Here is a 25,939-nt window from a genome sequence, read left to right as displayed (position 1 = left end):
AACCTCCACCTCCCAGGTTCAAGCGATTCCCCTGCCTCAGCCTCCTAAGTAGCTGGGATTACAGATGCCTGCCACCACACCTGGCTAATTTTTGTATTTTTGTAGAGATGGCGTTTCACCATGTTGGCCAGGCTGGTCTCAAACTCCTGGCCTCAAGTGATCTGCCTGCCTTGGCCTCCCAAAGTGTTGGGATTATTGGCATGAGCCACTGCACCTGGCCTAAATGTTTCTTTCATTTATCTATGTATATAAAGCTGCCATCCAAATGATTTCAGTGTTTTCTCCTGATAGTTTCATAATTTGCATAAAAAGTTATTACCAGGGAAAAGGTTCTATGAACTTTCATGTTAATGGAGATGAATATATTCCTTTTCCTATCATATAACTGTTAGACAAAAACTTTTACTGAGGCCGGGTTCACTTGAAACTGGGAGGCGGAGGTTGCAGCAAGCTGAGATCGTGCCACTGCACTCCATCCTGGGCAACAAAGCTAGACTCCATTTAAAACAAAACAAAACAAAAAAAACTTCTACTGAGTAGATGGTGTGATACATGGGCATAAAACCACTGCTTAAAACATTCATTGGTTTCTTACCCTGTTACTGCAAGGTAGTTTCCTGATGTTTTTTGCCAGGCAAACTGTATTGGCACGCCAAGCCAAGTCTTTTCTAGCAGTGAGAAAATACGCTAAAAAATAAACACAATTTTTAATATTTTCAAAACATACAATCAAGTGTTGACCAGAAAAGGTATCAAAACATGGTCATGAAAACCATGTTTTCATAGGATTCAGGATAGTGAGGATTATGTTAGAGCTTATCTAGAAGTTAACAACAAAAGAAATAAAACAAAATCAACCAACCAACTAAACATACACAACTACTTGGTAAATTACAGATCTCAAGATATAGGAGGGCTTCTATTTTAAATTTTTTTGGCTTTTTAATGTTTCTGAATGTTAATTTTACAAAAATATGTAATTTTAGTGTTTTGCAGATGTTAAAGACTAAAATAATTGAAGCCTGAATTCAGTTAATTATCTGTGGCACGGATTCCTGGTGATTAAACTGAACAAAAATTGCTATCTTAAACATGATAAAAACACAAAATGTCTTCACTCCTTTCAACATTATTTTCTTCTATTAGTTCCATTAGTTATATTTACATCATCATTAAGTGTTTAACTTGGCTACTGGGTGAATAATGTTATCAACTGAAAACTCTTTCTTTTCCTTGAAACAATCAAGAAACGTGATGTCCAATATGGAGGCTACAAACCACATGTAGCTATTGAGGACTTGGAATATAAGTAATCCCAACCTAGCTGTGCTGTAAATATAAAACGTATATCAGATTTCAACAACTGGAAAAAGAATGTAAACTATCTCATTGTTAATTTTTATATTGATTACATGTTGAAATAACATTTTTGATATACTGGGTAAGATAAAATATATTATTAAAATAAATTTTACCTGTTTTCTTAAAAAATTTTAATGGTCAATAAAAATATGAAATTACATTAGCTCACAGTACATTTATATCAGACAGTGTTGATCTAGAAAATTTAGGAATATGAGTTTCAGTGAAAAAATTTAGATTTCAATATTAGGTTAAATTATAGATTAAACAATGATGCCCGTTTCTAGGCATATGAAATTTGGATACTATTACACGGGACTTAATCTGTGTGGCAACACAAAACTCTTACAATGCTCAAAATTAAACACCGCCTGGCCAACATGGCGAAACGTCGTCTCTACTAAAAATACCAAAAAATGAGCTGGGCATGGTGGCGCGCGCCTGTAATCCCATCTACTTGGGAGGCTGAGGCACGAGAATCCCTTGAACCTGGGAGGTGGAGGTTGCAGTGAGCCGAGATGGTGCCACTGCACTCCAGCCTGGGTGACAGAGCAAGACTTCGTCTCAAAATAAATAAATTACCAACCAACCAAACAAACACAAAGCAATGAGGTTGTTTACTTTTATTTTTATTTTTTTTTAGACAGCGTCTTGCTCTGTCGCCCAGGCTCTGGAGTGCAGTGGGGCGATCTTGGCTCACTGCAACCTCCGCCTCCTGGGTTCAAGCGATTCTCCTGCCTCAGCCTACGGAATAGCTGGGATTACAGGCACATGCTACCACGTCCGGCCAATTTTAAAAATATTTTTGGTAGAGACAGGGTTTCACCATGTTGGCCAGGCTGGTGTCTAACTCCTGACCTCAAGTGATCCACCTGCCTCGGCGTCCCAAAGCGCTGGGATTACAGGCGTGAGCCACCGCACCCTGTCCCAATGAGCATTTTACATGCTAAAGAAGAAATTCCCCTCTATTGAAAGTAGAGGTGGGCTACGATCATGGGACATAAAAGTTTTATAGAGCATAAAGAAACTCACGAAGAAAGAATATTTAAAAGCATCTTACTTTTGCAATTTTGTGACCATTTCACCCTGGAACTCCTTCATGCAAGTGAGAAGTCCTTAAACTTGAATTTCATTACCTTCAATGGCTGACTTGCCTCTAGCTGTCATCTCATATTATTTTTCTTCAGTGGAGCTCTACAGATGCTCCACACACCGTGCAGAGGAAAAACTGCTAGTTTCATAACCAAAAAACCAAGACTTAAATTTTGTTTGTCGCTTATTAGCTGTAGGGCTTTAAGTAAGTCGTTTAAATTGCCTCCAGCAAAAAATTCTCAACTGTAAATCATGAACAATAACTCTTCACTTCTAATATTTCATAAATTGTAAAGAGCTTTAGAAATAAAAATGGGAGTTATGATTACTGGTCCGTCAATTCCAATTTCCACACTAATAGCCACGAAGAAGCATGAGGACATCTAAAATAATTTTAAAATTGAGCCTTCCAGCCGGGCGCGGTGGCTCACGCCTGTAATCCCAGCACTTTGGGAGCCCGAGGTCGGGGGATCACGAGGTCAGGAGAGTGACAGCATCCTGGCCAACACGGTGAAACCCCATCTCTACTAAAAATACAAAAAATTAGCTGGGTGTGGTGGCACGCGCCTGTAGTCCCAGCTACTCGGGGGGCTGAGGCAGGAGAATCGCTTGAACCCAGGAGGTGGAAGTTGCAGGGAGCAGAGATTGCGCCACTGCACTCCAGCCTGGGTAACAGAGCGAGACTCTGTAAAAAAAAAAAAAAAAAAAAAAAAAAGCCTTCCATTTCTTTGCCAGAGCAGAGCAAGGGGGGACTGCTCTGATAAATCAGAAAGTGGGGTGAACAAGAAGCCCAAGCCTAGAAACCGTGCGTGCAGAGGACGAGGCACATGAGCGTGAGACCTGAGTGTTCGGGTGCAGATTTCCCGTCAATAATGTACACTCGCTAGCAGGTGATTGGACTGGTCACAGGTAATAGATTTTTAGTTTATTCTTTAGGAGGCTTTTCATTCTTTTTAAGGCGCTGGGCAGCTGCGCGGCTTGCCAGAGGCTTAGCCCCAAGAAATGAGGTAGCTCGTGACATCGGACCCAGTCAACTTCACAGCGACCCTCCAAACGCGTTAACTCGACCAGTTCTTTCCGCGTGCGAAGCTGGGGTATCTTTAGATCCAGTCCGCTCATTTCGGCCAGGGAGGGGTTCCCACTTTCTGCACCGCTTCTACGGCGTCTGCAGTCCCCAAAACGAGAGGCCTCTCTCTCCGCCCTCTCCTCTCCTCCTATTTTCTTTCCTTTCTCTCGTCCCTTCAGCTTCGCCCCCGCTCTCTCTGGCCACCTCTCTCTCTTCCTCATTTCCAACGAACTCAGAAGAGAGAGGGACAGATATCCTCTTTTAAAAGCGACCAAGGGCCAGTAGTCGCGTTTTCCCGCCCCACCCTGGGGATTTGTAAGTTATTTACCTTCATCTCCACGCTCGAGCCGCTACGCGAACTATGAAGTACGCAGGCGCACCCGGTCTCCACCAAGCAGGCTACCGCGTTCCCGTCACCCAGGAGACTGCGCGAGCAGCGACCAATCAGCGAGTGCTAATTCAAAGGCGGTGCCTCGCGGGGCCGGGCCAAGCGCACCGCCCTCTGCGAGGGTGGGTGAGAGGCGGAGGGTGGAATCACATGACATCAGAGACGCTAACCCTGGGAAGTTGGGAGTCGCGAGGCCTTGCTGAGCCTCGGCTTCCTGGCTGGCTCTGATTGGATGAGATTCGTCCTGGAGAGACGGGCTCTGTGAGCCCTCAAAGGCGCGTGCGTAAATTTTGGGCCGCGATGACTGAGATGTCAGTGCTGGCCAAAGGGGGCGCCGAGAAGCTGAAGGAAAAAAGACGCAGAATGTTGGATTAAAGGAGGCAGGATGGGCCAAATACTCCTATACAGTCCACTCAAAGAGGTGTTGGACGAGCTCGGGTATATCTTTTTTTCTTCCAGGTTTCTGGGGTAGAAGGGAAGAGGCATAAGAGGTACAATTGTTTATTTCAAGGTAGGGTTGTTGGTGCTTTTTTTTTTCAGTTTCACCAAAATCTTTTTTTTTTTCAATTTCAACAAAATGTGCTAGCTAACGTGGGCAGGAAAAATGAGCTCCAATAGTTTTCCTTTAGAGTTTGGATCTGGCAGCTTTTCCCCAAGCATAAAGCCCTGTTGTATAGTATTTGCGCTGCATTATTTATAGCATGAAAGTGCATCTTTTACCCAAGCGTCTGAAAGTGTTGAAACAGTCTACCTTTTGCTTTTCTTTTCGACATCAGGTAGGAATCTGATTGGCTTAGAGAAAGTTAATCAATGATTTGAAATAACTAATGATGAATGTTTGCAAATTCTTAAGTAGGATGCTATGCCATTGCACTGGGGTTTTCAGTTATGTTACCACAGGGGTCCGGATCCAGACCCCAAGAGAGGGTTCTTGGATCGCGCGCAAGAAAGAATTCAGGGCGAGTTCTCAGTGCTGAGTAAAAGCAAGTTTATTAAAACACGTAAAGTGGTGAAAGGACAGCTACTCCATAGACAGAGTAGGACATTCCTGAAAGTAAGAGAAGGGACGCATCCACCCTAGGTACGATGCTTGTATATATGGGGAGATGTGCTCTGCTACAAGGGTTTGTGATCAAAGATTAATTTTCTTAATTATTTTGCAAGAATTGATATTATTATCTTTAAAGCAAAATTAGGAATGCCTTTGTTCTCCAGATATCGGGATATCTGGACACTCCCAAGTCTGGGTCTGTTTTAGTAAACATTATTAATTTGTTCCCTTAATCGTAAACATCTAGAGGCGAGGAATGCCTAAATTCTGAGAATTCAGCCCAGCAAGTCTCAGCCTCATTTTCCTAGCCCTCACTCAAAATGGAATCGCTCTGGTTCAAACGCCTCTTTACAGTTAGGTTAATTACTTAAATTTTTACTGAAAGATTCCTCTGCCGAAAGGGTAACCATTTAAAAATAGCCAGAGCAATCAGTTCTTAACAAGACCTGCCCTCAGGAGAAAGTATTTTTACCAAAGCCTAGTCTGCTGGGGTTTTATCAGAGCCTAAACTACCTGGGAGAAGGGAAATACTCAACTTCAGCCTCCATAAACCATCCTGTTCCACTTAAGTGTGGGAGATTAAGAAGTATTGGCGGGCGCCTGTAGTCCCAGCTACTCGGGAGGCTGAGGCAGGAGAACGGCGTGAACCCGGGAGGCGGAGGTTGCAGTGAGCGGAGATGGCGCCACTGCACTCCAGCCTGGGCGACAGAGCGAGACTCCGTCAAAAAAACAACAAAAAGAAGTATTGGTGGCCAGGCTCAGGGGCTCACACCTGTAATCTCAGCACTTGGGGAGTTCGAGGTGGGGGGCTCATTTGAGGTCAGGAGTTCAGGACCAGCCTGGCCAACATGGTGAAACCCCGTCTCTACTAAAATACAAAAAATTAGCTGTGCATGGTGGTGCACACCTGTAGTCCCAGCTGCTCGGGAGGCTGAGGCAGGGGAATCGCTTGAACCCGGGAGGGGAAGGTTGCAGTGAGCCTAGATCGCGCCACTGCACTCCAGCCTGGCGACAGAGCAAGGCAAGACTCCGCTAAAAAAAAAAAAAAAAAAAAAAATTAGCCTGGCGTGGCGGCACATGCCTGTAATCCCAGCTACTCAGGAGGCCGAGGCATGAGAATCGCTTGAACCTGGGAGGCAGAGGTTGCAATGAGCCGAGATTGTGCCACTGCACTCCAGCCTGGTGACGGAGCTAGACTCCGTCTCAAAAAAAAAGGAAGTACTGGTGACTTTTACCATCCACATAGGCTCACTAAAGGCTGAGGCCTAATCACAGGACTATAGAACACTTGCCCTATCCTGTACCTTACCACATACCACTAAAAGCCTACTTACAAGTATTCCTTTTATCCAGTATATCCTGTCTGGTGTCTTAGTTGTTTTCTATTGTTTATGACAGAATACATAAAACCGGGTAATTTATAAAGAAAAGGAACTCATTTGTTATAGTTACGGAGACTGAGAAGTCCAAGGTCAAGGGAGTGCAGCTGGTGAGATCCTTCTTGCTGGTGCGGACTCTCTGAAGAGTCCTGAGGCAGCACAGGATATCACATGGCAAGGAGGCTGAGTGTGCTAACGTTCTAGCTAAGGTCTCCTTGTAAAGCCACCAATTTCACTCCCATGATAACCCACTAATTCATTAACCCATTAATCCATGAATCTGTGAATGAATTAATCCATTCATGAAAGCAGGGCACACAGGAACCATTTGCCTCTTAAAGGCCCCACCTTTCAATATTGCCACATTGGTGATTAAGTTTCAACATGAGCTTTGGAGGGGACATTCAAACCATAGCATCCAGATTTCAACAAAAAATTACAAGGCATACTAAAAGGCAAAAAACACTGCTTGAAGAGACTGAACAAGCAGGAGAACTAGAGTCATATATAGCAGGAGTGTTGAAATTATTAGACCAGGATTTAAAAAAAAAAAAAAACTAAGATGAATGTGCTACTGGAGGTAATGGAAAAAGTAGACAACATGCAAGAGCAGATGGAAAATACCAGCAGAGAGATAGAAATTCTAATAAAGACTCAAAAAGAAATGCTAGAGATCAAAAACACTAACAGAAATGAAGAATGCTCATGATTAATTTCCCCCAAGTTGATGTCTGACAACAAATCACACATCCTGGAAGCTCAGAGAACTCCAAACAGGATAAGTGCTCAATAAACCACACCTAGGCATATCGTATTTAAACTTTGAAAAATAAAATATTTTTCAAAAATCGTGAAAGAAGCTGAGGGGAGGGGGGCATTACGTATAGAGGAGCTAAGATAAGAATTACATTGAATTCTCAGAAACCATGAAAGGAAGAAGAGAGCGGAATAAAATATTTAAAGTACTGAGAATTTTTTTTAAACCCACAAATCTAGAATTCTGTATCCTGTAAAATTATCCTTCACAAGTGAAGGAGTCCACTCCTCATTGATTAGATGCCAAACTCAAAATGGCTAACTTTGGTGAAAGGATCTTGACCTGTCTTTTTTCAAACTGGAACTGCTTCTTGCCATGCATTTTCCTCCTGACTCAACAGTAAAGCTACTTTAGTTCTAAGTGTTTTGATACTACAAGGATGTAGTGGTCAGTAATCAGATCAAGACTTGAAAAAAAAGAGTATTTCATGTAAACATTATTTGGGGGTTACTCAAACAATACTACTGATTTATGATTTAATGTAAAACACACACACACATTTTTACAGGAACACTATATGAGGATTCAAATCCCTGAATATCAGTAAATGGAATTGAGAAATATTTTTGTGTAAGGATGAGGAAGTTGATCCTGTACTATGAAGGAGGTACAGTTGTTTCATGTAGACTTAAAAATGTTTTAATGTGTTTCATGGCCAGGAGTAGCAGCTCAAGCCCGTAATCCCAGCACTTTGGGAGGCCAGAGGTGGGAGGTTCACTTGGGCCCAGGAATTTGAGAATGGCCTGGGCAACAAAGCAAGACCCCTTTGCTACAAAAAAAAATAAAAATAAAAATTAGCCAGGCATGGTGGCATGTGCCTACAGTGCCAGCTACTTGGGAGGCTAAGCCAGGAGAATCCTTTGAGGGTATCACATGGCATTCAAGGCTGCATTGAGTTATGATCACGCCACTGCGCTCCAGCCTGGGTGACAGAGTGAAACCCTGTCTCAAAAAAAAAAAGTGTTTTATGTTTTTTATACTGTTTTTAACTAAAGTTATAAAAATGTTTCCAACAAGTTATCTTTCCTTATGTTTTAAGAATCTAAATTCTCTCAATGAGTTGAAATAAGGGTGTTAGCAGCTTTCTAATTAGTATATAAATCTGTCCAAACAAGAGGACATCCTAGTACACAAAATAATGTCACTGTTTCAAACCAGTCTAGACCAAAAAAAATTAAAATTTTCAGAGTCAAAAATGAACATCTGAAGAGAAACTAATTCCTCCTTAAAAATAAAAGTATCTTCAAAATAGAAAAAAAAATTCAGAATCGTTTCATAGTTTAATTGCAATATGTCACTAACAGATGGTGATTCTTCTCTTGGTAAAGATTTAAGTAAAAACTTTGATATAAAACCAAGGTAAAACATACAGTGTTCATGTAGATGTACACACGGTATTACATATAGACATTAAATTATACTTATCATTAAGCTAATTTTTAAATTAAAATCAAAGATTTTAAAAAGTGAAGAAGTAAAGACTTTCTTAGACAAAAAAAAAAAAAAAAAATTTGAGGGAATTTGTTGCCAGTAGACCTGCCTTGAACAAGAAATATTAAAAGAAGTTTTTTTTTTTTTAGAGAGAAAGAAAATGATATATGTCAGAAACTCAGATATCCGTAAAGAAAGAAAGCATTGGGAAAAGAATAAATGAAGGTATAATTAACTATTTTTTCTAATATTTAATTGATTTAACAGGTAACAGTTCTGAATAAGAATAGCAATAATATATTCAATGACATGCTTATGTATAAATATATGCTTATATGTAAGGGAAATTAATGATAACAATGATTTAAGGAATGGGAGGGAAGAAATAGAAATATTTTATTATATTATATAGGGTACTTACATTACCTGTGAAGTGGTAAAGTGTTATTTGACAGTGGACTTGGTAAATGTATATTGCTAAATATAGGGCAACTACATAAAAAAGATTTTAGAAAAGTATAATTGATATGCTAAGAAAGGAGAGAAAATGGAATAATATAAAATGCTCAGTTAAAACCACAAAAGGCAGGTTAAAAAAGTGTAGAAGACAAAAATAAGAACGAAGAGCAAATAGAAATGAAACCATACAATGTCTGATCTCAATCCTTATGTATTTAAACTAGAAATCAATAACAGAAAAATTGCTGGAAAATCCCCAAATACTTGGAGATTAAACAATACACTTCTAGATAACACATGGATCAAAGAAGAAATCTCAAGGGAAATTTAAAATATTTTGAACTAAATAAAGTGAAAATACACTTGTTAAAATTTGTGGGATGTGGTGAAAGCAGTGCTTAGAGGGGATTTTTTTGTTTGTTTGTTTTTGTTTAGTTTTTTTTTTTTTTTTGGCGTTGTGGTCTTGCTCTGAAGCCCAGGCTGAAGTGGGAATGCAGTGGCATAATTATACCTCACTGCAGCCTCAAACTGCTGGCTTCATGCTATACTCCCACCTTGGTCTCCCAACATGCTGGGATTACAGGCATAAGCCATCATGCCTGGGGAAGATAGAAATTTATAGCATCAAATGCATATTTTAGAAAAGAAGAAAGCTCTAAAAATCAATAATCTAAGTTTCCACTTTAGGAAACTAGAAAAAGAAAATTTAAATTTAAAGTAAGAAAAATAAAAGATATAATAAGAATTAGAGCAGAAATCAATAAAATTGAAAATAGGAAATCAATAGAGAAAGGAGACCAAAAGTTGGTTATTTGAAAAGAGCAAAATTGACTAGCCTCTAGCTAGGCTAAGAAGAAAAGACAGAAGCTCAAAAATTACTAATGTCAGCTGTACTAATGAATTACTAATGAATAGCCTGTATCTATTTTAAAAATCAGATCAATAATTAATAATTTTCTAGGCTGGGTGCAGTAGCTCATGCTTGTAATCCCAGGACTTTGGGAGGCTGAGGCGGGCGGATCACCTGAGGTCAGGAGTTAGAGACCAGCCTGGCCAACATGGTGAAACCCCGCCTCTACTAAAAATACAAAAATTAGCCGTGCATGGTGGTAGGCGCCTGTAATCGCAGCTACTCGGGAGGCTGAGGCAGGAGAATCGCTTGAACCTCGGAGGTGGAGGTTGCAGTGAGCCAAGATTGCACCACTGCACTCCAGCCTGGGTGACAAGAGCAAGATTTGGTCTCAATAAATAAATAAATAAATAATAATAATAATAATAATAATAATAATAATAATAATAATTTTCTGAAAGAGAAAGCACCAGGTTCTGACAGGATCACTCGTGAATTCTACCAAACATTTAAGGAAGAAATTATACCAATTCTCTATAGTCTCTTTCAGAAAATAGAACCTGAGTGAATACTTCATCACTCATTCTATAAGGCCAGCATTACACTAATGCCAAACCAAGACAAAGACATTACAAGAAAAGAAAACTATAGACCAATATCTCTCATGACCATAGATGCAAAAATTCTCAACAAAATGTTAGCAAATCAAATCCAGCAACATATAGAAAGAATTATACACCATAACCAAGTGGGATTTATTCTAGGCATACAAGGCTGGTTCCACATTGGAAAAACAATGAATATAATTCATCACATCAACAGGCTAAAGAAGAAAAGCTATGTTTGTAGACCAATAGATGCAGAAAAAAGCATTTGACAAAATCTAACATTATTCATGGTAAAACTCTCAACAAGCTAGGAATAGAGGAAAACTTCCCAACTTGATAAAGACTGACTACAAAAAAACCTACAGCTAACATCATACTTGCTGGTGAGAAACTTGAGGATTTTCCCACTAAGATCAAGAACAAGGCAAGGATGTCCCCTTCTTACCACTCCTTTTGAGCATCATACTGAGAGTTGTAGCTAATGCAATTAGACCAGAAAGAAAATGAAGGGTATACTAATTGGGAAGGGAGGGGGAAAAAACTGTCTTTGTTTGCACATGATGTGATTGTCTATGTAGAAAATCTGAAGGAATGGACAAAAAAGCCCTCCTGGAACTAATAAGTAATTATAGTAAGTTTGCAAGATACAGTGTTAATGCACAAAAGTCAATCACTTTCCCCTATACCAGCAACAAACAAGTAGAACTTGAATTTAAAAACCAATATCATTTACACCAGCATCGCCAAAATGAAATACATAGCTATACATCTAACAAAATATGTACAAGATCTATATGAAGAAAACTATAAAACTTTGTTGGAGAAATAGTCCAGGTTCATGGATGGGAAAACTCAGAATCGTTAAGATGTCAGTTTTTCCCAACTTAATCTACAGATTGAATGCAATCAAAATCCCAGCAAATTATTTTGTGGCTATTGACAAACTGATTCTAAAGTTTATGCGGAGAGGCAAAAGACCCAACTCAGTTTTGAAGGAGACGAACAAAATTGGAAGACTGACGCTACCTGACTTTAAGACTTATGCCACAGTAATCAGAGAACATGATACTGATGAAAGAATTGATGAATAGATCAATAAAACAGAATAGAAAGCATAGAAAAGACCCACATAAATTTAGTCAACTGATTTTTTTTGTTTTTTTTGAGATGGAGTCTCACTCTGTCACCCAGGCTGGAGTACAGTGGCACAATCTCGGCTCACTGCAACCTCCACCTCCTGGCTTCAAGTGATTCTCCTGTCTCAGTCTCCCAAGTAGCTGGGACTACAGTTGCACACCACCACGGCCAGCCAATTTTTGTATTTTTAGTAGACATGGGGTTTCACCATGTTGGTCAGGCTGGTCTCAAACTCCTGACCTCAGGTGATCCACCCATCTCAGCCTCCCAAAGTGCTGGGATTACAGGCGTGAGCCACGGTGCCCTGCCTAATCTTTGACAAATGAGTAAAGGCAATACAGTGGAGCAAAAGTAGTCTTTTCAACAAGTTGTGGTGGAACAACTGGACATCCACATGCAAGAAATGAATCTAGACACAGAGCCTTTACAAAAATTAACTCAAAGTGGATCATAAACCTAAATGTAAAATGTGGAACTATAAAGCTTCTAGAATATAGGAGAAAATCTAAGATGAACTTGGGTATGGTGATGACTTTTTAGATATCACACTAAGAGCATGGTCCCTGAAAGAAATAATTGATAAACCTGCATGTTGTGCACATGTACCCTAAAACTTAAAGAATAATAATAATAAAATTAAAAAAAAAAGAAATAATTGATAAGCTGGACTTCATTAAAATTTAAAATTTCTGCTTTGCAAAAGACAACTGTGAAGAGAATAAGACAAGCCACAAACTGGGAGAAAATATTTGCAAAAAACACATTTGATAAAGGATTGTTACCCAAAATATACAAAGAATTCTTAAAACCCAGCAATAGAAAACAAAAAAACCTGATTTTAAAATGTGTAAAAGACCCGAACAGACACCTCACCAAAGAAGGTATACAGATGGCAAGATAAAGAAATGTTCAAAATCATATATCATTAGGGAATTGTAAATTAAAACAACGACTATTACACACCCATTAGAATGACCAAAATCCAGAACACTGACAACACCAAATGCAAGTGAGGATGTGGCACAACAGGAACTCTCATTCATTGCTGGTGAGAATCCAAAATGGTACGGCTACTTTGGAAGATTGTTTGGCAGTTTCTTACAACACTAAACATACTGCAAACATACAGTCCAGCAGTCATATTCCTTGGTATTTATTTAAATGAATTGAAAACTATGTCCACACAAAAATCTGTACAAAGATGTTTATAGCAGCTTTATTCATAATTGCTAAAACTTGGAGGCAATCAAGATTATCAAGATGTTTGTTAGTAAGTGAATGGATAAATAAGCCATGGTATATCCAGACTATGGAATATTACTCAGCACTAAAAGGAAGTGAACTATCAAGCCGTGAAAATATATGTAGGAACCTTAGCAGCAAATTGTTGAGTGAAAGAAGCCATTCAGAAAAGGCCACATACTGTATGATTCTAACTATATGACATTTTGGAAAAGGCAAAACTATGGATATAACTATAACAAAACTATGGATATAGCAGGAGAAATAGGCAGAGCACAGAGGATTTTTAGGGCAGTGTCACTATTCTATACAATACTGTATTACTATGGTGAATACATATCATTATACATTTGTGAAAACCCATAGACTGCACAACACCAAAAGTGAACCCCAATGTAAACTGTGGACTTTGGATGACAAAAATATATCAGCCTTAGTTCATCAACTGTACTTAGTTCAACCAATGTGCCACTATGGTTAAACTGGAATTTTAAGGGACCAGAATACCCAAAACAAAAGAATAAAGTTGGAGAACTCACATTTTCAAAACTTACTACAAAGCTGCAGCAACTAAAATAGTGTGGTATTGGCATAGGATACTATATATAGATCAACACAACAGAATGGAGAGTCCGGAAATAAAACCATACATCTGAGGCCATCTGATTTTCAATGGTTGTCAAGACAATTCAATGGGTGAAAGAATAGATTTTTTCAACAATTGGTGTTGGGACATGCAAAAAATGAAATTGCACCCCTACCTCACAGAATATACAAAAATTAACTCACATGGATCAAAGTCCTAAATGTAAGAGTTAAACTATAAAATTTTTAGAAAAAGCCTAAGAATTCCTGACCTTGGTTTAGACAATTATTTATTGGACCTGACAACAAAATCACAAGTGACAAAAGAAAAAAATAGACAACTTGTACTTCATCAAAATTAAAAAGTTTTATGCTTCTAAAGACATCATGAAAGTAAAAAGATAACCCATAGATTGAAAGACAATAATTGCAAATCATATATCTGATAAAATATTTATATCCAAAATAGATAAAGAAATCTTACAACCCTAAAACAAGACAAATAACCCATTGAAAATGGGAAAATGATTTGAATAGACATTTCTCCAAGGAAGGTATAAATGGCTGATAAGCTTATACAAAGTTATTCAACATTATTAGTCATTAGGGAAATGCAAATCAAAACCACAGATCCACTTCATGCCCACTAAGATGATTAAAATAAAAAAGACAATAACAATTGTTGGTGAGTATGTTGAGCTATTGAAACCTTCATACATTGCTGGCAGAAATTTGAAATGGTGTGACCATTTTGGAAAACGGTCTGGTAGTTCCTTAAAATGTTAAACATAGAATGAACATTTAACTTAGCAGTTTCACTTCTAAGTATCTACCCAACAGAAATGAAAGCATATGTCCAAAAATGAAGGATATGGCAGCATTCATAATAGCATTATTCATAATAGCCCCAAAGTTAGAACAACACAAATGTGCATCAACTGATGAATAGATAAACAAAATGTGGCAAATCCATATAACAAAGTATTATTAATCAATAAAAAGGAATTAAGTACATGCTACAACATGTACTATGAGATGAGCTTTGAAAGGATTATGCTAAGTGAAAGAAGCCAGTCACAAGAGGCCACATATTGTATGATTCCATTTATACTGTATATCCCAAATATATAAATCTGTAGAGACAGAAAGTAGTTTAGTGGTGTGTGGATGTTTTTATTCTGGGGAGTGATGAAAATTTTTCTAAAATTACATGGTGGTGATAATTGTATAATTCTGTGAATATATTGAAGCCATTGAATTGCACCCTTTTAAATGGTGGATTTTGTGGCTTATAAATTACATATCAATTAAGCTGTAAAAAACTGGCAGATACACTTCATAAAACATAGGTGTTATGATCAATAAGGGAAATAGTATTTTCTAAAATCTGAGAAGCAAACTTTGGTTTTTATATGCAAAAATAAACTGGTTAAATTTTATAGCACTTCTGTGTAGCAAGATCATCATTATTATAGATATGATATTGTGATAGATACAGTTCCTGACTCATGTGACTTTAAAAAAGATTCATGACAAGCAGTTTCAAAGTGTCAAATTTTGGTGGGGCGCCGGTGGCTTACGCCTGTAATCCCAGCACTTTGGGAGGCCGAGGCGGGCGGATCACGAGGTCAGGAGATCGAGACCATCCTGGCCAACATTGTGAAACCCCGTCTCTACTAAAAATACAAAAATTAGTTGGCCCTGGTGGTGCGTGCCTGTAGTCCCAGCTACTCAGGAGGCTGAGGCAGGAGAATTGCTTGAACCCGGGAGGTGGAGGTTGCAGTGAGCTGAGATCGCGCCACTGCACTCCAGTCTGGGCGACAGTGTGAGACTCCGTCTCGAAAAAAAAAGAAAAACAGACAAACAAAAAAACAAAAAAAAAAAACCAAGTGTCAAATTTTTTTGACAAATTTATCCCTACCAAGTGTCAAATGTTATTAATTTGCTAGTAAGTATGCCAGCAATGTGGCACGAAAAGGTGCATGTGATCAGAGGGTATGAAAAGTGTATGATCAGAGAGGGTATGAGAAACGCATATGATCAGAGAGGGTATGAGAAGCACCTGTGATCAGAGAGGGTGTGAGAAGCACCTGTGATCAGAGAGGGTGTGAGAAGCACCTACGATCAGAGAGGGTATGAGAAGCGTGTACGATCAGAGAGGGTGTGAGAAGCGCATATGATCAGAGAGGGTGTGTGAAGCGCGTACGATCAGAGAGGGTATGAGAAGTACGTACAATCAGAGAGGTTCTAGAGTGGGGAAACTGAGTGCTTACGTAACAAGAAAGTGTTTTTTTAAGTATGAAAGAATGTGGTTTCATTTCACAAGGTCATGCAAATATCATATCCACATCAGTTATTATGAAAGAATTCAGTAGCAGTACAGTCTGAGATGATGTGTGTACTATCAGAAGAATTAAAATAGCACATTTAAGAAGCAAGTTTTAAGCCTTTATTTGTGGACCATACGAACAATAAACTTTCATCCCCCAATGGTAGTGTTCAATAGGGCCAACTGATATGAAAGCATGCAATAGCATTTTAAAAAAATCTGACCGGGTGTGGTGGCTCACACCTGTAATCCCAGCACTTGGGAGGCTGAGGTGGGCAGATCACGAGGTCAGGAGCTTGAGACCAGCCTGGCCAACGCAGTGAAACCCCGTCTTTACTAAAAATACAAAAAATTAGCTGGGCATGGTGGCGGGCACCTGTAATCCTCGCTACTTGGGAGGCTGAGGCAGGAGAATCACTTGAACCCGGGAGGCAGAGGTTGCAGTGAGCTGAGATTGCATCACTGCTGTCTAGCCCGAGTGACAGTGTGAGTCTCTGTCTCAAAGTAAATAAATAAATAAATAAATAAATCTGTTGTTGCACAACAGCAAAATTTAGTGGTCTAAAGTAATAACCACTTTATTATTTCACAATTCTATGGTTGACTGGGCTCTCCACAATGGTTTTTCTCCTCTATGTGATGTTGGCATAGGCTCCTGTCATTTGTGGGCTTGATTAGTTTGGAATGTCCAAGATGGCTCACTCAGATGGCTGACATTTGATGTTTGCTACTGGCTGCTGGCTATTGGCTGGGAGCCCACCTGGAGCTATTAGCCAAAGCTTACTTACATGTGGCTACTTAATATGTGGCCTCTCCACGTGGCTTGGGCTTCTCAGAACATGGTAGCTGGATTCTGAGAGAGAGCATCCCAAGAGTAAGCTCAAAGAGGTAAAATTGGAAGCTGTCAACTGGCATGATGCCCACTTCTGCCACAATCTTTTGGTTAACCGATTCATAGATTCAACCCAGAGATAAGAGGAGGGGAAAAATACTCCACTGCTCAATGCAAATAATCACAAAGAATTTATGGTCATTTAAAAGCTATCACAAGTGCCAACAGAAATCAGAAGCAAAGCACAATGCAACCAGTTCTAATTTTAAACATAATTACCAGTAATTTTTCTCAAGCTGCGAAGATTCAAAACTATGCAATTCACCCATTTTAAAGTTTGAGACCAAAGTTTTTCTTTGAAAGCTTCATTAAAAACAAATCATAAAATTACTATGTAGAAAGACCTGAGAAGTATTATTTTTAAACATAAACAGTGTAAAATATTGGTTTTCTTTCAACAAAGAATTTTTAAAAATCAATGACATTATTGTGCATAGTACATTTGTTTTCTTTTAACATGTAAAAACAGACTCCACTGACAATTACAGATCTAGCATTTGCAGTTTCAGCTGCTTGCAAATGGCTCTGAAAGTCATGGAGTATTTGAATTACAAGCTTTGAGGCTGATGTGTAGTGCCATCAGATCACTTATCTTGTGAGTGAGCTTAGTTTCCTATCTGGCATTTGCAACTTTTTGGAATTTGTTTTATTCTACATGTTATCATTTGTATTAATAAGTGATTAAATTTATTTCTTTGGGGTAAATAATTCTCAAGAGGAAAAAAATATGTTACAGAGCCAAACTGACAGTAGAAAGCCAGAAACCTGTACAAATGTTGACATACTCATGAATATGAGTGGTTCAACATGGTGAAACCCTGTCTCTACTAAAAATACAAAAATTAGTTGGGCATGGTGGCATGCACCTGTAATCCCAGCTACTTGGGAGGCTGAGGCAGGAGAATCGCTTGAATCTGGGAGGTGGAGGATGCAGTGAGGTGAGATCACACCACTGCACTCCAGCCTGGGTGACAGAGCAAGACTCTGTCTCAGAAAAAAAAAAAAAGTCTCTGAGGTCACTAATGTCAAGAATCCAGTGTACTATACAAGGGGACTTCAAAAAGTTTTTGAAAGATGAAATTAAAAGATAAAAATTAAAAATGTAAACATATTTCTCAAAATAACTCCATCATGCTCAAGACAGTTTTGTAAGCAATGATAGCCACTTAGTCCACCCCTAAAGAACTGAGAATCCTGGAAATTTAACCAAGTCAATGCAGTCTTTTTTACATAATTAACTGAAGAAAAATAGGTGCCTTTTCAAGATTTTTTAGGATTTGAAAACAAAAGGAAGTCAGAAGGGGCAAAATCAGGACCGTAAGGCAAAAACCTAGTGATTTCCCATTGAAACTTTTGCAAAATTGCCCCTGTTTGATGAGAGGAATGAGCATGAACATTGTCATGGTAAAGGACTCTGCTGAAGCTTTTCCAGGCATTTTTTTTTTAAACTAAAGCCTTGGCTAACTTTCTTAAAACACTCATAATAAGCAGATCTAATTGTTCTTTGGCCCTTCAGACAGTCAACAAGCAAAATGCCTTGGGCATCCCTGGAAATTTTTGCCATGACCTTTGCGCTTGACTGGTCTGCTTTTGCTTTGACTGGACTACTTCCATCTCTTAGTAGCCATTGCTTTGATTGTGCTTTGCCTTTTGGATTGTACTGGTAAAGCCGTATTTCATTTCCCATTACAGTTCTTTAAAGCAATACTTCAGGATCTTGAGCCACATCCTTTTTTTTTTTTTTTTGAGACAGTCTCACTCTGTTGCCCAAACTGAAGTGCAGCAGCAGCAGCACAATCTTGGCTCACTGCAAGCTCTGCTTCCTGGGTTCAGGCAATTCTCATGCCTCAGCCTCCTGAGTAGCTGGAACTATAAGCATACGCCACCATGCCTGGATAATTTTTGTATTTTTAGTAGAGATGGGGTTTCACCATGTTGTCCATGCTGATCTCGATCTCCTGACCTTGTGATCTACCCACTTTGGACTCCCAAAGTGCTGGGATTATAGGTGTGAACCACTGCAAACATTTTTATCATTTTTTTCTAAAAAATTGATGTGGGTGGTCTGCCGCCGTGAGTTTCATCTTCAGCTTGTCTTGTTCCTTCCTAAAAGGACTGATCCATTTGTAAACTGCTGATTTCCTTGGGGCATTGTCCCCATAAACTTCCCGTAAAGCATCAGTGATTTCACCATTCTCCCACCCATGCCCCACCATAAAGTCAATGTTTGTTTCGTTTCAATTTCAGTAGCATGTTGCTCTGATAGGGATCTTTTTAAAACCGATGTCTTATTCTTTTTACTACCTCAAACTAGATCTTGTTCGGACATGTTGTAACAAGCTGATACAAGTTTATTTTGGTGCAAAATAATCTTAAAATCCATATACACATTTTTCATAGTGCACTTTTTTTTGTTTTTGAGACAGGGCCTCTGCTCTGTTGCCCAGGCTGGCGTGCACTGCTACAATCATAGCTCCCTGCAGCCCTGATCTCCTGGGCTCGAGCAGTCCTCCAGCTTCAGCCTCCTGAGTAGCTGGGACAACAAGTGTGCACCACCATGCCTGGCTAATTTATTTGATTTTTAGCAGAAACAAGGCCTCGCTATGTTGCCCAGGCTGCTCCCAAACTCCTGGGTTCAAGCAATCCTCCTGCCTTCGCCTCCTGAGTAACTGGGACTACAGGCACATGCCACTGCATCTGGCTGACTTACGTATTTATTTATGGAGGTGGAGTTCTCGCTTTGTTGCCCTTGTGCTGAGATTGCAGGTGTGAGCCACCATGCCTGACCTGTTCAACTTTTATATGCCAGATACTGCATCATGCCAGTTACAGAGATCAAAGACTCAATCAGTCTTCGAGAAGCTACATAGTTGTACAGTAATAAGCAATAAAACAAAACAAAATTATAAATCAAGCAGGACTCAGGGTTCTGGCTTCTGCAGCCGAATAAGTAGCTAAGATATACAGATAGATGAGATTTGGGGAGTATCAGTTTGGTTTGGAGTATATTAAATCATGAGGGACTCATGGGATATCAAGTTGGAGATGTCTAATGTCTAACTTGGAAGTGGGCCTTACGAGGGGTCACAGCTAGACATGTTGTCATTGGCATATAGTCATTGGCAGTTAAAGCCATGAGGGTGAATAATGTTTTTCCCCAGAGGGAAATAAAAAGAAGTAAAATGTGTTTCACTTGGTTTGATTTGGGGGTTAGGGCGTTGGTTTTTGTCTTTATTTTTTCCTCTTCTTAAATGTTTGATGGAAGGCTTGTAATAGAACTGAATAGCATGAGGAAGTGAGACTGAATTCACTGAAGCTCACATAGAGTATAGGAGATTTTTGAATGAGAAAAGACCCTTAGCCAGTGGAAGCTGGGTGGTTAAGTTTCATTGGGTAGCTTCAAGGAGCACACAGGAAAAATCTTTTCACGGAGAGACACCAAAGGAGCTGAGGACAGTTTAGCTTGACTGGAAGAATACAGGCAGTGCTACAATATGAAAGATACTGAATACTTTTAGAACTAGTCGTAACTAATGGGAGCTCTACACTGAATGACATTTCCCATTCTTGTGAAAAAGAGGATGCTACTTTTTGCATTTAGGATTTTCTATAGTGCTTTGAGCAGACTAGAAGATGTGAGAATGGAAGTCTTCCAGTCTTCCACATGTTAAAACAGAAAGGAAAGTGGGGGACCTTGATTGTTTTGTGTTTTCTACAGTGCCTTGAGTAGTGCCTTGCACAGAATAAACACTCAGTTTATATTTTAATATGAATTGATGGCATTTATTAGCTAGGAATTGGCCATCAATAAGATACTTATTGATAAAAGAAACTCCTTGTATTAGCTAGCTAAAAAAATGAAAGAATGGATATAATTTTGCTCTTTTCATATAAGAATTACCTATTCTTTAACCTGTATAATTTTTTCCAGTTGCTTAGTGCTTTTGCAGCCCTCATTTTTAGTGTAATATGTTTCATGTTTCTTAGGAATGTGGTGGACCACCTTGGTCAGCAGAAGGGAAAATAGGGGTAGCAGTAAGATCTACTAAAAAGAGTGTAATAATTTTTAGTGTAGCTTTTTTCCTTCCTTTTTTTTCACCATTTCTTCCCTTCCCTTCTTCCTCCTCATAAACCCTTTCCCCCTCCCTACAAGAAGACAATACATGTTAGCAGCTTAATATGAATTCTGCCATACTTTTCCTCTATGGTCATAAATCATAAATGTGGCACACACATGTATATGTGTTTGTGTGTGTGTATCCATATATGTAATGGTGTTTTTGTGGCACTGTTGAACAAATGGTAACGTATACACATTTTTTTTTTCTGTATCTTACCTTTCTCATTCGACAATATCTTCCGGATATTGCTCCAAATCCCATTTCATCTTTCCCCTGTGGCATCCACTTTATGCTCAGGGTTTTGCTACTAGAACATTGAGGTCCTTATGTTTAACATAATCATACTTTTATTTCTTTGGAATAAATTCCCATGAGTAGAATTGTTGGGCTGAGGAGTATATGTATTTTTAATTTTAATAGATTTATCAGAGTGATTTTCAAAAAGATTATAATGCTTAATGCTCCCACTAGCAACTTATGAAAGTACTTTTCCTTCACTTTCTCACCAGAAACAATCAACAATTTTCATAGGTTCTCTTAATTTTTGCTAGTCTGGTAGGAATAAGGTTTCATTCTTTAACTTGCATTTGCCTGAGAGCTAATGAATTTGAACACTTTTCATATGTTTGTTGGCTATTTCAATTTGTTCTTCTGCTATCTAACGTTATGGAGTTGTTTTTCTTTTTTTATTGTCAATTTGTAAGAGCTCTTTTTCATATTCTTGTGTAGTTAAACATGTCTATTTTAAAAATAGCTACTTGGTTTCTAGTCTTGGCTTTGAAGTTTTTATCTGTTTATAGGAGACTTTACTGAATGATTTTAATTTTTTTACACTTAAGTCTTTAATATAGAGAGAATTAGTTTTTACATATGGTATCAGATGCAGATCTTCTTTTATACTAAACACAGCCCAAACTCCTCTCCAGACCTTCACCCGGGGTAGAGAGCTTGCTACCTCCTAATTGTGTTAAAATACCACATATATTTTTATTATACTCAGGAGGGGGTCCTATGGCCAGGACACCTTATATTTATTTAGTGTATTAGTCCGTTTTCATGCTGCTGATATAGACATTCCCGAGACTGGGAAGAAGAAGAGGTTTAATGGACTTACAGGGGAGGCCCCACAATCATGGCAGAAGGCAAGGAGGAGCAAGTCGCATCTTCAGTGGATGGCGGCAGGCAGAGAGAGACTTGTGCAGGGGAACCCCTCTTTATAAAACCATCAGATCGCGTGAGACTTATTCACTGTCACGAAAACAGCACGAGAAAGACCCGCACCCATGATTCAATTCCCTTCCACTGGGTCCCTCCCATGACACGTGGGAATTGTGGGAGTAACAATTGAAGATGAGATTTGGGTGAGGACACAGCCAAACCATATCAATTAATTCAGTCTCAGAAGAAATCTTTCCAGAAAGTCAAACTGATGCTCTACTTTTGGCCTAGAATTCTGGTAGAGGCAAGAATGTAAACATTCCACATTAGTCTCCTCTTTATTCTGTCTTTTTTTTTTTTTTTGGTTGGATTTTGTTTTTTTGTTTTCTATAAGGTCTTAGTAACTTACGTAATTCCCCTACTTTCACTGACTTTATTCTATTTTTATTAACTAACCTTACATTTCTCCCTCTTCTAAATCATTTTCCTTATGATTAATATTGCCCACTCAACAATCCTTAGTCCTACCAAAGGACTTTTTTTGGAAGTCTTTTAGGAATGCTAGAACTTACTGATGTACTATACCCATTGTTATCTTTTTTATTATATTATAAAATTCTACTATCTTAGTTTTTCATTTTTACTATTCACTTTTACCTGAAGTTTGATAAAAATTACATAATAAATAAAAACTACATAATAATAAATTGACCATAATAATATGGTCAATTTAACATATTTTCGAGAAATTGGCTGAGACATTTTTCAAGCTTGTGAGCATAATTTTTTCAACATTGCAAAAACCTAGTAACTAAACAAAGCTGGTAGATAATGACCATTGCACATTTAATCTTTAAACATGATATTAAACATCACATTTGGGTTCTTAAAAAATTTATTTTTGTGCATTGCCTTACAATACATATTTATATTTTAAGTGTTTCTATTGTAAAATGTGGTCCTTAAGACTTGCTTAAGGACCACATGGTGTAATAGCAAATTGAACTTGGTCATGAACCTCTACTTTAAACCCAGTTCATGGAACTTACTGATTCTTTGACCTTGGGAAAATTATCTCCTCTGTATCTGTGCTCCCATGTATAAAATAGGAATAAAAATATTTATGGAATTCAGTTTTAGAGACAATTTAATTAGTTAAAAAGAGAAAAGAAAACAAAATCCCATTATCAAGGTATATTACTTTTTTTGCATATTTCCTTCTGGTTTTTGCCCCTATGTATATCTATTTTACTATGTATTTATGAATATGGTATATGTGTATATTTAACACGTTTATTTAGGTCAAATAAAAAATTTAACACATTTATTATGCTGTTCAGTATCGAGCAATAAAAAAGTATATAATCTTAAATAGATTTTTAGTTTTCTTATAACAAATAAGTCAACTTATTTGCATTTCAAATTGCAGTTCCTGGCTGATGCTGATTTTGCTGGTCCAGGGAGCACACTTTGAGGTCACTGATCCCTAGATAATTGTTTCCAAAATCCCATTCACTTTTTGTCATATGAGTTATATGAAAAACAGCATGTATTTTTTAATATTGATTGTTTATGAAGCAACAAATCTTTTCCTATTATATGCCTTCTGAAAGTCACTTTTCAGTTTATTATTTTTAAGCTGCAAGATGCATTTGATATTTTATATAATTTTATTATCTTATATCATTTTATAATTTTAAAATTAGGGACCCTGATTACTGCCTCATTTTCTGATTTTTATTATGTATTCTGTTTTTTCTCGTTAGGCTGACAGAATAGATAAGAAGATTTCAGTAGGTAGATATGAGGGAAGGGATATTTAGAGGTAATGAGGTAGAGTGGAAAACACAGACAAACTGATTTGAACTCAGTAATAATCCTTTAATAACTTGGAAATATACTTAACTTTCTCAGCTTCACTTTTCTTGTCTATAATACAGCTAATAATATCCACTTTAGAGGGTTGTTAAAAAGATGAGATAACATATATGATGGTTGCTAGCCATGCGTGGTCTATAGTAGGCACTCAATAAGTAATAGGTGAGGTAATGTTGTTACTGTTATTAAGCAACGAGAAGTTCAAGGTTGAAATTGTTTTTTTATTTCAACATTATAATTCATGTATATCGCAATAAATCTTGATAAAAATAAAAGTATAATACCCATCAAACTAATAAAAAATATTTTCTAGGTTGAAAAATGACAGATGCAATTTCTTCAAAAAAGAAAATGTATGGAGGAGAATATCCAGACAGTGATGACAGGAAGCAATAGAGATTACACAAGATTGGAGGAAAATGTTCATAATTGTTAAAGCTGGGGGATAATCACATGGGAATTTATTATACTATTGTGTCTATTCTTATGTATGCCTGAACGTTTTCATAATAAAAAGTTTCAGGCTGGGTGCAGTGGCTCACGCCTGTAATTCCAGCCCTTTGAGAGTCCAAGGCAGGAGGATTGCTTGAGCCCAGGAATTTAAAACCAGCCTGGGCAGCATAGTGAGACCCTGCCTCTACAAAAAAATTTAAAAATTAGCTGGGTGGGCTGGGTGTGGCGGCTCATGCCTGTAGTCCCAGCACATTGGAAGACCGAAGCTGGTGGATCACTTGAGCTCACAAGTTCGAGACCAGCCTAGGCAACATGACGAAACCCCATTTCTACAAAAAATACCAAAGAAAAAAAAAAAAGAAGAAAGAAGGAAGGAAGGAAGGAAAAGAAAAATTAACTGGATGTGGTGGGTCACGCCTGTAGTCCCAACTACTCGGGAGGCTGAGGTGGGAGAATCGCTTGAACCCAGGAGGTGGAGGTTGCAGTGAGCCAAGATCATGCCACTGCACTCCAGCCTGGGTGACTGCAGTGAGACCTTGTCTCATAAAAACAAAAAAACCCCACAAAATTATTTTAAAATCAATGCTCTCATTTAACAAACATTTTTTGAGCATTTATCAAGTGCCTTGCTCTACATTGAACTGTACTTCAATCCTATTGCTGTTACTGAGGTGTGAAGGAAGTGTGGAGCATAGGACGGGTTTAATATCAATGGATTGAGGGTATGTGGAAAGAATCAGGAAAAGCTTATAATGTTGAAGATATGGGCTTTGAAGGACGAGTAGGGTTTGGTTGGATGGAAAAGAGATTAGAATGGGTATTCCAGAGAGAGAACAATCTAAACAAAGGCATGGCGATATGAAAGTCCTGGCATTTTCCATGATTGATGCCTTTCCTAATATGCAGGCCTGTGGGAGCTGAGGCTGGAAGGACCTTGTATGTCATGCTGAGAAGTCTGGACTACATGTCTTCAACTGAAGGTTTCCGAGGAGAGGGATGTGATTGGATATGTGTTGTAGAAAGATAACTTTGCTTTTTAAGAAAACAACTTTATTGAGGTATAATTGATATGTAATAAACTACACATACAATTGCTGAGTTTGGACATATGCACATACCTATCAACTATCAACACAATCAAGGTAATAGACATAAGAAAGATAACTTTGATTACGAGTTTGAGAAAAGATCGGAAGGATAAGACGCTAGAGACAGACTAGTTACGATACTTAGAACCTACTGAAATAAGAACTAATTTAAGGACTTTATGAGTATTGGCAGTAGAAATGGAAGGGTGAAGACAAGTTCAAGACATTTTGTGGGTAGAAATTTGACCTAAGATTGAAGTAGGGAGCTATACTGTCCTCCACAGTGTAAACTAAGTTGCTATGAGTCATATAAAATAGCAATAACTAGAATTTTTTTTTCCGTTTCTACTGAAAGCATTTAAAGAATGATTTTTCTCACCTGTGCATCTTTTCTTCAAGTTCATGGTTCAGCTTTATAAAGACTAGTATTGTGCTTTCTGGGGCTGTTTTGTTTTATTGATCCATTCATTCACCCTCACCTTTCTCCTTTCTTCCTTTTGTGTTGTGTCCATCCACACACACTCCTTTGTTTTGAACAAAAAATAATTTACTT

The 25,939-nt window shown here is 38.2% G+C and overlaps 1 protein-coding gene and 1 long non-coding RNA gene across 2 annotated transcripts in view; one reads left to right on the top strand and one right to left on the bottom strand.

Moving 5' to 3' along the window:
- Positions 1-4,133, bottom strand: part of WDR19 (WD repeat domain 19) — a 103,590-nt gene extending 99,457 nt beyond the window's left edge. The window contains exons 1-2 of the mRNA XM_019025463.3: positions 3,849-4,133; positions 596-687 (exon numbers count right to left, since the gene is read on the bottom strand). Coding sequence (XP_018881008.3) covers positions 596-687; positions 3,849-3,854 — 98 coding nt within the window. The 5' untranslated portion in view covers positions 3,855-4,133. The remainder of the gene's footprint in view (positions 1-595; positions 688-3,848) is intronic.
- Positions 4,134-4,136: 3 nt separating this feature from the next.
- Positions 4,137-25,939, top strand: part of LOC129533086 (uncharacterized) — a 115,486-nt gene continuing 93,683 nt past the window's right edge. The window contains exon 1 of the long non-coding RNA XR_008679117.2: positions 4,137-4,346. This is a non-coding gene — a long non-coding RNA (uncharacterized lncRNA). The remainder of the gene's footprint in view (positions 4,347-25,939) is intronic.

Source organism: Gorilla gorilla, chromosome 3, assembly GCF_029281585.2.
Source record: "Gorilla gorilla gorilla isolate KB3781 chromosome 3, NHGRI_mGorGor1-v2.1_pri, whole genome shotgun sequence".
NCBI lineage: Eukaryota > Metazoa > Chordata > Mammalia > Primates > Hominidae > Gorilla > Gorilla gorilla.
Note: the sequence above shows the minus strand (reverse complement) of the source record. Positions and strands in the feature narration are given on the sequence as shown.